Raw genomic sequence first — 12,783 nt, forward strand, 5'->3', positions numbered from 1 at the left:
TTGCAAGGAGGATTGGGCATAAATCCCAGTGGTAAAATGTGACAAGCTCATAGAGACTTATCCAAAGCGACTTGGAGCTGTGATTGCCGCAAAAGGTGGTTCTACAAAGTATTGACTTTAGGGGGTGAATAGTTATGTACATTGACTTTTTCGTTTATTTTGTCCTATTTGTTGTTTGCTTCACAATAAAAAATAAAAAAAAACATCTTCAAAGTTGTGGGCATGTTCTGTAAATTACATGATGCAAATCCTCAACCAATCCATGTTAATTCCAGGTTGTGAGGCACCAAAACATGAAAAAAGAATATATATACAGTACAGACCAAAAGTTTGGACACACCTTCTCATTCAAAGAGTTTTCTTTATTTTCATGACTATGAAAATTGTAGATTCACACTGAAGGCATCAAAACTATGAATTAACACATGTGGAATTATATACATAACAAACAAGTGTGAAACAACTGAAAATATGTCATATTCTTGGTTCTTCAAAGTAGCCACCTTTTGCTTTGATTACTGCTTTGCACACTCTTGGCATTCTCTTGATGAGCTTCAAGAGGTAGTCCCCTGAAATGGTTTTCACTTCACAGGTGTGCCCTGTCAGGTTTAATAAGTGGGATTTCTTGCCTTATAAATGGGGTTGGGACCATCAGTGGCGTTGAGGAGAAGTCAGGTGGATACACAGCTGATAGTCCTACTGAATAGACTGTTAGAATTTGTATTATGGCAAGAAAAAAGCAGCTAAGTAAAGAAAAACGAGTGGCCATCATTACTTTAAGAAATGAAGGTCAGTCAGTCAGCTGAAAAATTGGGAAAACTTTGAAAGTAAGGGCTATTTGACCATGAAGGAGAGTGATGGGGTGCTGCGCCAGAGGACCTGGCCTCCACAGTCACCGGACCTGAACCCAATCGAGATGGTTTGGGGTGAGCTGGACCGCAGAGTGAAGGCAAAAGGGCCAACAAGTGCTAAGCATCTCTGGGAACTCCTTCAAGACTGTTGGAAGACCATTTCAGGGGACTACCTCTTGAAGCTCATCAAGAGAATGCCAAGAGTGTGTAAAGCAGTAATCAAAGCAAAAGGTGGCTACTTTGAAGAACCTAGAATATGACATATTTTCAGTTGTTTCACACTTGTTTGTTATGTATATAATTCCACATGTGTTAATTCATAGTTTTGATGCCTTCATAGTCATGAAAATAAAGAAAACTCTTTAAATGAGAAGGTGTGTCCAAACTTTTGGTCTGTACTGTATGTATATATATATACACTGGCTAATGAGAATAATGCATATATTTTAAAATGCACTTGGTTATTAATATTTTTTTCATCCTTTTCCAGGAGTGAGCATCCGTTAGCCCAGCTCTACTGCCATTCCATTATGGAGAATCACCACTTTGATCAGTGCCTCATGATTCTAAACAGCCAGGTGAAAAAAGGAAATATATCTTAGTATTTTTTTCTGTCATCAGTTTTGGATGATATAAGACATATATTCTGCGTAATGTAATAGTTATTTTTTGCAATTTGTCATGTGTTTCTGAATTAAAGAGATTCTTCAGGACCCTGCACACCTTACCCCCCATACGCCCTGGATATCCCCCATATACCTTATTTTTCCCTGTGCCATCGACTTCACTGTGTTACCAGGATCAGTCCTGTGGCCCGGACATTTACTGCACATGCGCCAGGGAAGTACTACTTCTCCACAGACTGTTTAGGCCTACAAAGTATGTGTCGTCAGTGATGATGCCCTTACATTGCCCATGCCGGAAGAGAAGGGCTCGTCAGCAGTACAAGAAAAAAGCTAAAAAGGATGTTACTGGATTGGAGATCTATGAATCGGCGGCACTTTTTTGCAGGACATGTGTTTTTAATGGCACCCATATATTATTTTAATGTGAAAAAGTTTGTGGGGAGAAATAGACAAAAGCATTCCCTAAAAATAACATGAGGAGTTTATTCTGCTGGTCAAAACAGTTACAATGATTATTTTTTATTATTATGATATAGTTTTTATTATGTTTTATTCATTTCAAAAAAATATTAATAAATGTGCCCTTAACCTTTTTAGTTTTACCTCAGTAGAGTTGAAGGCTTGTTTCTTGCATGATGCATACAACTTTATTGTATTCTATTTTGGGGGGGGAGGCAAGGTGACCAAAAAACAACAATTCTGACTTTCAGATTTATTTTTACTATGTTCACTATAGGAAGTTAATAACAAAAGTTGAACATAAGTTTTATTTTAATATAATGAGAAAAAGGGGTGAACTTCCAATATTTGATTTTTTTTTATTTTTTTTGTTTTCATTTTCTAAACCTTTTTTAATCCCCTTAGGTTCTCCCCGTACTTCTGTATTGCTGCGTATTATGATTTTACTGGCATCCTATTATACCCTGCCAGAGGCCATGACAACTGCTTAGCACCCCTCAACTCCAACATGGGGAGGTCGATCAGGGGACTGTGCAAATTCCACTGTTACTATTGACTGCACTGAGGGGTTAAACATCTTATCCCGAAGGCTGCATGCAGGTGTCAGTTATGCAGCGGCGGACTGAGAACTTAAAGTTGCCATTGAAAAAATACTAAAACTGACCCCGTTTTGTTGTCGGATCCAAATTGATGTAAGGCAGGGCCAGCAATACCATATTGTGGGCCATTATACCACCCCAACAAAGCCAAATACCACAGTCCATCACAAAATACTGCCAGCAGCACAAAATACATCCCCTAAAACTCCCAGTGGCTGGCTGTTCAGTAGCATCCATTGCAGTGGATGAGAGCTATAGAAACAGTGTAGCACAGCAAGCTATGGTGTCTTCCTAACTCAGTAACAACATAGATTGCTGTGCTACGCTGTTTCAAGAAATTCATGAAAAATGAAAAATAAATGATGTTTGTGTAAAATCTAATAATTAGGGGAGTTGCGCATGTTTAAAAACATGACTGCTTTCTTCCAAAAACAGCAACACACCTGTCAATAGGTTCTGTGAGGTTTTCATACAGACACAGCTGTGGTGCAATTTATGGAAGAAAGCAGCCAAATGGTGTTCACAAATTTGTTGCTTTTCATCTCAACAGGGTCAGCATTCTTTGATGATTAAAGGGGTTGTCTGGGCTTTTACTATTGATGACCTATCCTCGGAATATTTTATCAGTATTAGATCATCGTGGGACTGACAACCGCCCCCCCCACGCCGATCAGCAGTACGAGTAGACGTGTCACAGTGCCATCTCCCTTCTCTCTTCCTGTTCACCACTGCTGTCTATGGTCTTTGCCATAGACAGCAGCAGTGGCACTGCACGCCGTCTCCTCTTACAGCTGATCAGCGGGGTGTCGGGTGTCAGACCCCCGACGATCTGATAAAAGCCCAGACAACCCCTTTAATTTCTTAATATATACCTTTAATTTGTAGCTTTTTGCTGTTTCATTTGTACATTTTTCTTTTCTTTTTTTATGTTGATGTTTTAAAATATTTTACCCATATAATGTTTAATTTCTGAGATTACATTTTTATGTATTTATGGAGTAAACATGTAGCCTGGCAAATGGAGCTATGACTCAAAGAATAAAGTCTGGATGTCTTTTCAGGGTAATCAGATTCTGAGCGGTCTCTCTGTTCAGGACTACAAGTCTGTACTGAAGATGATAAAGCAGGCTATCCTAGCTACAGATTTGGCTCTTTATATAAAGTAAGTCCATATTATCCAAGGATTTTATTGATATTACAGCCCATATTTGATTTATTCATTTTTAGCCATTGCACAGTCTCACTGACCAAAAAAGGAATGGCTAAGTTATTTTCCTTGGCAGTGCCTAGTACTTGTGTGCGTCATAAACAATCTGTCTTACAGCCTTCAGGCTTCACATTTCATTTGGGTATCCACCATAATGTTGCTAGCAGTGCATGCCTTGCTTAAATGATAACCATATCACTCATGAAAATACAGAAATACTCTTTACTATCTTTGCAGGAGAAGAGGAGATTTTTTTGACCTGGTTAAAAAAAAGAATTTCAGGTGGGACCATTCAGCACAGAAAGATTTGTTTTTGTAAGTATTTGGCTTTGGAGCCGTTTTCCAGTTTGACCAAAAGCTGTAGTTGAACTGCACTGTATTCAAATAACATTTATTGCAGCACGAAAATGTATTCCTTTAAAAGGAATCTGTCAGCACTTTTAAAACTAATAAACTGCTGACAGCACTAAGTCAGCTTTTGTTATCTGGAGCGGTGGGAATATGAACTTTTATTCTGCCAGATTCTGCTCCTAATCCTAGTCAGTGCTTCAATGTGAAGTGCTCTTTGTAGATCATGCTGCCGATCGCTGTGACCGCTCTATTATTATACAGCTGTTGTCACAGTGAACGACCAATTAAAGTGGTTCCCAGGCATTTGATTATTGCGACAGCCTGTCACAGTGATTGGTGGTGGAAAAAAATATATAAATAAAGTGAGTTTATCGAAAGCCACTCTCTGCTAAGATTGTGTTACTTTTTTTTTTCCCTTTCTTTCCTTTATTTATTATTAAAGCAGTGGAGTTATATCACATATATTAAACATCGGGTTACTCAATTAAACCCCCTGCCAAATAGAAACCAACTCATAAACATAACCCCATAATCCTCCTGGTGGAGGGAAAAAAAATTACTGCAACCATACAATCTACCATAAAGACCATATTTTGGACCATTCTTCAGAGGTATATTTAATCTTTTCATAGGCCTTCACTTTATTAACCAAATTGACTCAGTTATTAATGTCAGGGGAAGCTCTTGCCATCCACCCACGTGCTATAATCACTCTGGCCAACATAAACACAATGGAAATGAGTTTAAACTTATAAGCTGAACCCTGATCTTTCACAATATGCCCTAATATGGCCACTTGAGCATTAAAAGGCAGCTGTACAAGATTGTGTTACTTCTTGACTTCTAGGTGTGAGAGAGATCAAGCTAGATACAAAGTTACCTCAGGTATATAGCGGGAACAGTGTTTAAGTAACTTAACCCCACACAGACATTTTTCCACACATTATTTTTCTTTCCTTAAAAGGGGTTATCTGAGACTATAAAATGCTCCCCCATATGCCGGGCCCCTCACAATGAATATACTTACCTGGGTCTCTGCGCCGCTCCGGTGTCGGGGGGGGGGGGCAGCCAACGGCAGGCGGTGACAGAGAAGAGCCTCCCTAGCATCGGCAATATGGGGACCAGGACGTTGTGAGGCACCTGGCATATGGGGGAGGTTTTTATAGTCTCGAATAACCCATTTAAAATAAATAAATTAAAAAGTTATATCTATAATCATTTAGTTTTAGCAATAGTATAGCAAACTTTATGTACATAAAATAATTTATTTTATATTATTCCATAAAAAAATAAGATAAAAAAAATATATAGTTATCAATTTTGGCTATAGTTATTCTAGTTTTTTTTTGGTTAGCGTAAAATATACCAATGCATTCACATTTTGTTTCATTTCAAAAAAATAAAGTGGTTATAGTTATTTGTTTTAGCTATAGTTAGTAAGTGTTTTGTGTGCGCAGTGTACACACATATACCTCTTTACATAAAAAAGAAATACTCTAATATTATTAGTGTATGGCGGACTTTTGCTTACATCATATAACCGCTTATACATCTTTTTGTATGAAAGAAGAAAAAAGTTTTTACTTTTAGTAATAGCTGTACAGCAGTCTGTTGTGTGTGACATACACACATACGTAGGTATTTTTTTTTATAAATTAGTGCTTAGTGGTCTTATGCATACATTATATAACAGTCTATACATCTTTTGTATGTGTATACACACACCTTTTCTTTTTTTCATAAAGTGTGCATAGAGGTCTTTTCAGAGCATACTATAACTGCATATATTTTTTATTTCATTTTGTTACTTATAGTTAGAATAGCGTTCTTTTGTGTGTTTTATATACACACATATAGGTGTTCTTTTTAATAAAAAAAAAATGTACATAAGCACACATGCCAGTTTTTACGTATATTTGAACACATCTTTATTTAAATACAATTTTGGTCTTCTGTATAAAGTAAAATGGCACACAGACATTTCAGTGCTGAAGAGGTATCTGCCTTTCTTTGTCCCTCAAGTAAGGAAGGTTGTGTGGAAGAGTCAGGTGCTAAGTATGAACCCATTGAAGGTGGCAACACATTAACTGCAAGTTCTGCTGGCTCTGATTTTGACACCCACATACCACTAAAAATCCAGAGAAGGCAGCAGAGTTTAGTTTACAGTAATAAGGAATGCATGGCAAGTAGCAACAGTGATGTGCCAATGCCATCTACGATCCACAAGGCGCAAAGAGCAAGTCACAGTAGTGGTGAACAGATGGTTGAACCTGGGCATGGAACTACCAGTGCTGAATTGCATAGTTAGCACATAGTCGGCATCAAACACAAAGTGCCCCATCTGACATAATAAATCTAGTATGGTCCCCCTCAAATAATACGCCAAACATTCTATCATTTACATTTTTAACATTTTTGTTTTTAGCAAGGACATTTTTGAGGGAATTGTACGTCAGATAAATTTATATTCTCGGCAGTATTTGGAAAACAATCGAAATTCATCTTATGCAAAACCCAAATTTTGCAAGCCAACTAATGTGCCAGAAATTCCTTGCCATTATAATGTTCAACATATGAATCACTAAAAAAGCTGAGCTGACATCCTACTTGTCTACACATCCCATACATCATATGCCAGTTTTTACATCTATATTGGCCAGGTCACAGTGGCAAATTTTCATGAGATTTTTAGATTTCCATGATAACTCCCTTTGTCGCAAAGAAAAATCAACTAAGCAAGACAGACTTCATAAACTGAGGCCCCTTATCGCTTACCTTAGTGGAAAATTAAGAGAACTTTAGAATACCCCTAATAAAAACGTTCCAGCACCATTAAAACAGTACACTAAAAAAAAAGCCCATGTACAGAAGAATAATTTTAAATTATTATTATTTATTATTAAAGCGCCATTCATTCCATAGTGCTGTACATATGAAAAGATGTATACATACATAATACAGGCAATTGCTCCAAGCATGAACAAGACAAGTTACATACTGGTACAGAAGGAGAGAGGACCCAGCCCTCGAGGGCTTACTCGTCATAAACTCCACAACCAGGACGGCGCTCTAGATATGGTGTCAAGATGTATAAGTGGTACCTGCTACACATTTAGGCCTCATGCACACGACCGTTGTGTGCATCCGTGGCCGCTGTGCCGTGTTCCGTTTTTTTTCGCGGACCCATTGACTTTCAATGGGTCCGTGGAAAAATCGGAAAATGCACCGTTTTGCAGCCGCATCCGTGATCCGTGTTTCCTGTCCGTCAAAAAAATAGGACATGTCCTATTTTTTGGACGGACAACGGTTCACGGACCCATTCAAATCAATGGGTCCGTGAAAGAACACGGATGCACACAAGATTGGCATCCGTGATCCGTGGCCGTAGGTTACTTTCATACAGACGGATCCGAAGATCCGTCTGCATAAAAGCTTTTTCAGAGATGAGTTTTCACTTCGTGAAAACTCATATCCGACAGTATATTCTAACACAGAGGTGTTCCCATGGTGATGGGGACGCTTCTAGTTAGAATATACTACGAACTGTGTACATGACTGCCCCCTGCTGCCTGGCAGCACCCGATCTCTTACAGGAGGCTGTGCTCCGCACAATTAACCCCTCAGGTGCTGCACCTGAGGGGTTAATTGTGCATATCATAGCCCCCTATAAGAGATCAGGGGCTGCCAGGCAGCAGGGGGCAGACCCCCCTCCCTCCCCAGTTTTTTTTTCATTGGTGGCCAGTGCGGACCCCCCTCCCTCTATTGTAATATCATTGGTGGCCAGTGTGCGGCCTCCCCCGCCCCCCCCTCCCTTTATTGTATTATCATTGGTGGCCAGTGTGCGGCCTCCCCCGGCCCCCCCCCTCCCTCCCTCTATTGTATTATCATTGGTGGCCAGTGTGCGGCCCCCCCTCTATTGTATTAATATCATTGGTGGCCAGTGTGCGGCCTCCCCTCTCCCCCCCCCCCCCCCGATCATTGGTGGCAGCGGAGATTCCGATCAGAGTCCCAGTTTAATCGCTCTGGGGCTCCGATCGGTAACCATGGCAACCAGGACGCTACTGCAGGCCTGGTTGCCATGGTTACTTAGCAATATTACAATATTAGAAGCATCATACTTACCTGCTGCGATGTCTGTGACCGGCCGGGAGCTCCTCCTACTGGTAAGTGACAGGTCTGTGCGGCGCATTGCTTAATGATCTGTCACTTACCAGTAGGAGGAGCTCCCGGCCGGTCACAGACAGCGCAGCAGGTACCAATGAAATTAAAACTGGGGAGGGAGGGGGGTCTGCCCCCTGCTGCCTGGCAGCCCCTGATCTCTTACAGGGGGCTATGATATGCACAATTAACCCCTCAGGTGCAGCACCTGAGTGGTTAATTGTGCGGATCACAGCTCCCTGTAAGAGATCGGGTGCTGCCAGGCAGCAGGGGGCAGTCATGTACACAGTTCGTAGTATATTCTAACTAGAAGCGTCCCCATCACTATGGGAACGCCTCTGTGTTATATCCGACAGTATATTCTAACACAGAGGCGTTCCCATGGTGATGGGGACACTTCAAGTTAAAATATACCATCGGATTGGAGAAAACTCCGATCCTATGGTATATTAGCTCCTGACTTTACATTGAAAGTCAATGGGGGACGGATCCGTTTGAAATTGCACCATATTGTGTCCCCATTGACTTGCATTGTAATTCAGGACGGATCCATTTGGCTCCGCACAGCCAGGCGGACACCAAAACGACTTTTTTTTTATGTCCGTGGATCCTCCAAAAATCAAGGAAGACCCACGGACGAAAAAACGGTCACGGACCAACGGAACCCCGTTTTGCGGACCGTGAAAAAATACGGTCGTGTGCATGAGGCCTTAGGGTGTATGAAAAGACAGTAAGTTGGATCCTTCTAATTGCTGATACCATATGGACACGAATGAGAAAATTGTCTTGTATCTAATGAAACCTCTACCATGACAAGGCTATTATTATCTGTTTGTGGACAACTACTACAAGTATATCACTGTTCAAACACTTGTATGAGTGGGGTACAGTGTCCTGTGGGACAGTTAGAGGGTCGTCCCAGAGTCACAGAATTGCTGGTTGTGGAATATAGAGATAAGGCCTCATGCACACGGCTGTTTTTTTTTTCGGTCCGCAAAACGGATTTCCGTTGTTCAGTGATCCGTGACCGTTTTTTCTTCAGTTTTTTCTTCCTTGATTTTTGGAGGATCCACGGACATGAAAAGTGAAAAAAAAAACTAAGTCAATTTTGCATTGAAAATGATAGGAAAAACGGACACGGATCACGGACACGGATAACTATCTTCTGTGCATCCGTGATTTTTCACGGACCCATTGACTTGAATGGGTCCGTGAACCGTTGTCCGTGAAAAAAAATAGGACAGGTCATATTTTTTTCACGGACTGGAAACACGGATCACGGACGCGGAAGCCAAACGGTGCATTTTCCTATTTTTCCACGGAACCATTGAAAGTCAATGGGTCCGCAAAAAAAAACTAAAAATGGAACAACGGCCGCAGATGCACACAACGGTCATGTGCATGAGGCCTAAGAAAAATGTTTTATTCAGAACAATTCCTTAGTCCCAGTACTTCTTAGAGCAGTATTATATTTAGCGATACGGCTGACGATAGTTGGGAGGGAAGCTTTCCTTCCTGGCAATCAGTTGCTCGCTAGTGGAGGAGACCACTGCTATTACATTCAGCGATCTCCTCCACAGTCCCCATCATGACTAAATGTTTGCCGACAACAGATCCTGATTACACTGCACGATCTGTCACCGGCAAACAATGATTATTAAGATTGCTTAAAAATCTGGACTGCCCGATGAACGTTCATCGAGTAATCGGAGGCAGTATTACATCATTAATGAGCATTACTACGAACACTCGTTAGCAATGATCTGGCAGACAATCTGTGTAATACAGCCCTTAGTCTAAGGCAACATACACGCAAACGTATTTTGTCTCTGTGTCCGTTCCATTTTTTTTTGCGGATTGGATGATGACCCAATCATTTCAATGTTCCACAAAAAATGTGCTGTCCGCATCCATATGTCCGTTCCGTTGCCCCGCAAAAAAATATAGAGCATGTCCTATTCTTTTCCGTTTTGCGGACAAGGATAGGCATTGTTACAATGGATCCACAAAAATACGGATGCCAAAAGGACATCATCCATATTTTTTGCGGATCAGTGTTTTGCGGATTGCAAAACACATATGGTCGTGTGAATCTAGCCTAAGATACAAACATGCTGAAAAGCCACTACGAAAATCTAAGCACTGGTACAAAAAAGTTTCTCGCTATCTGCTGCAGTTAGCAATATACAATTCCTATGTGGTATAAAAAGAATCAGGAAATCCGAGTTCTTTTCTCAATTTTCAAGAAGCAATTAGAACATCACTGCTGTACCGAATAGATCATGCCTGTGAGCTCTGGATCCGTCAATAGATTGAGTGAAAAACATTTCCCTGACACCATACCATAGATTCCACAGAAGAGATGCAGGGTTTGTGCAAAGCATGGAATTCATAGAGATACCAGATTATTTTCCCCAGTGTCCATCAAACCCTGGCCTCTGTATAAAAACTGCTTCGAAGAATATCACATCAATAAATCATTAGCCTAAATGTAACATACTTTCCTAAAACTTTATTCCATTGCCATAAAACACAAAATAAATAATTTTCCTGCTTAAAATACAAAGGGAATGTGTCATCTTTAACTTTGTATTTTGGAGATCATTTTTAACCTCTTAACTGTTCATAGTAACAGTAATTTTGACCAGGGAGGCCCAAACTTTTGCATGACACAATATATATCTCTCGTCAACAAAAAAAGAGTGGTTGGGCAGGGGGTCTACTCACGCCAGTTTCTATAGAAGTATAAAGCCTCCATGCACAGGGCTCCGCTCCAGTTGCGTGTGAAATCCAGTAAACAGTTCATCCAGCACTGAAGGGTTAAAAAGTATTTCCAGCTTTATTGAGGATGCATGTTGAAAACATTCCAGGGCATACTGCTTTGCCATAATCTGTCAACACGTTTCAACTGTTACACAGTCTCATGACTAACATCCATGAAAAACAACAAGGTATATATAGGGGCTATACCCCACCCATTATCAGGTGCAGATTAATAATACATAGATGCAAGTGGTGACATTATATTCCACATGGAACACCTGACAAGGGCTTGAAGAATCCATATAAACAAAAGTGTAGCGGAGGGGTAGCACGATCCACACGGTCTCCGCTGGTAGACAGGAAAAGCAGGCAATGATCCAAATAGGCCGTTACAGCATACAATCCTTCCCTCCCAAGAACTGTAACGGAACGCCTAGCACCCCGACCGGGTACCTCCGTCGATAGATGCTCCTAGTGCTTCTAGAGGACTCCAAGCACTCCACTTGACACCGTCAGCACTGCAGACCCCACGAACCGCCGAAGCTTGGTGGAGGTCTCGCCGTCTCCTACCCACCCTGGACCTATGACAAGGCTCCAGTGGGTGAACCTCTCCTAAATCCAGAGACAGGAACCAGGAGCAAGCTCTTACAAGAGCTAGGAGTTATAGCCAGGGGAGTATACAGAGTATAGCAATCCCCATACACATGAGACGAGGCTCTATGTTGAGTGTAAAACAGGAACTGGCTGTACTTCACGTACAGCCTCTTTTATTCACAAACCAAAAACATAGTACTGCCCACAGGGTTTTAAAATACAACCAATCAATATATTACAAGACATCCCCACAATGCATCATGGTTTCCTCCTCTCTGCCCTGGAGACACCCGAGGAGTAATCCAATGATCTCTCAGGACAAAGGGAAATTGCCAATACACATGTGGGACACAATGTCACAACCCTCCCAGCAAACACAGACATTAACATATCCCAGATAGCTCCAGTCTGAGGGCATATCATTAGGTGAATGCCGCTCAGAATACACAAATACAATACAATTAGCTATCTGGGTCCCCTCACATAACAACATACAATTGCATGAATGCTGGCGGTTTTCATGCAGCCAGCATAGGAACGTTACAGCCCACCAGAACCATATTTACACAAAACATATATATACGCTTGGTTCTTTAAAGTGGCATACACATATGCAATAACATCGTACATACAGGAATGACAATATACAGTGGCTGGGTTTGCCACAAAAAGTAAATTCAAATGTGATAGAAATAAAAATATATGTGCAGTACGCAGCCCTGCAGGGTATTGTGATGGTGAGGTCACGGTTACTAGGCAAACGAGGGTTGCTCTTGGTTACTCACAGTTTATAGGGAGACCCTGGGCAGGCGTACAGCAGTGATGGAGAGGCTGGCACAGAAGTCCTCTGGGGCACTCAAGGTATAGAGACCAGGCCGGTGGTAGGTGATGTGCCCTGGGTGTTGCAGGTTTTAATGTGCCGGTGGCAAGATCCCTTTAAGTTTTTGATGCCAGTGCCGGTAACGGTGGCACACCGAATTATAATAGGAATAATTGAGGAACACGTTGTTGTGGTGAACCAGAACTTCCTTTTACTGAACAGTTAACTATTTACAGTCTTTTTGGTAAAGTTCCATATGACAGCAGCAGCAATCACTAGCAGGCTTATATAAATGGCAGGCACAATGTTCTTGCAAGATACACAGAGGGTTAACACACTTACAGAACAGGCTGCA

At 41.2% G+C, this 12,783-nt stretch overlaps 1 protein-coding gene across 1 annotated transcript in view; it reads left to right on the forward strand.

Annotated features, from left to right (window-relative positions):
* PDE5A (phosphodiesterase 5A) overlaps window positions 1–12,783 on the forward strand; it is a 404,052-nt gene that overhangs the window by 348,915 nt on the left and 42,354 nt on the right. Inside the window, exons 16-18 of the mRNA XM_040418267.1 lie at window positions 1,342–1,429; window positions 3,597–3,697; window positions 3,980–4,057. Of these exons, the coding sequence (XP_040274201.1) occupies window positions 1,342–1,429; window positions 3,597–3,697; window positions 3,980–4,057 (267 nt within the window). The remainder of the gene's footprint in view (window positions 1–1,341; window positions 1,430–3,596; window positions 3,698–3,979; window positions 4,058–12,783) is intronic.

This window comes from Bufo bufo, chromosome 2 (assembly GCF_905171765.1).
Source record: "Bufo bufo chromosome 2, aBufBuf1.1, whole genome shotgun sequence".
Taxonomy (NCBI): Eukaryota; Metazoa; Chordata; class Amphibia; order Anura; family Bufonidae; genus Bufo; species Bufo bufo.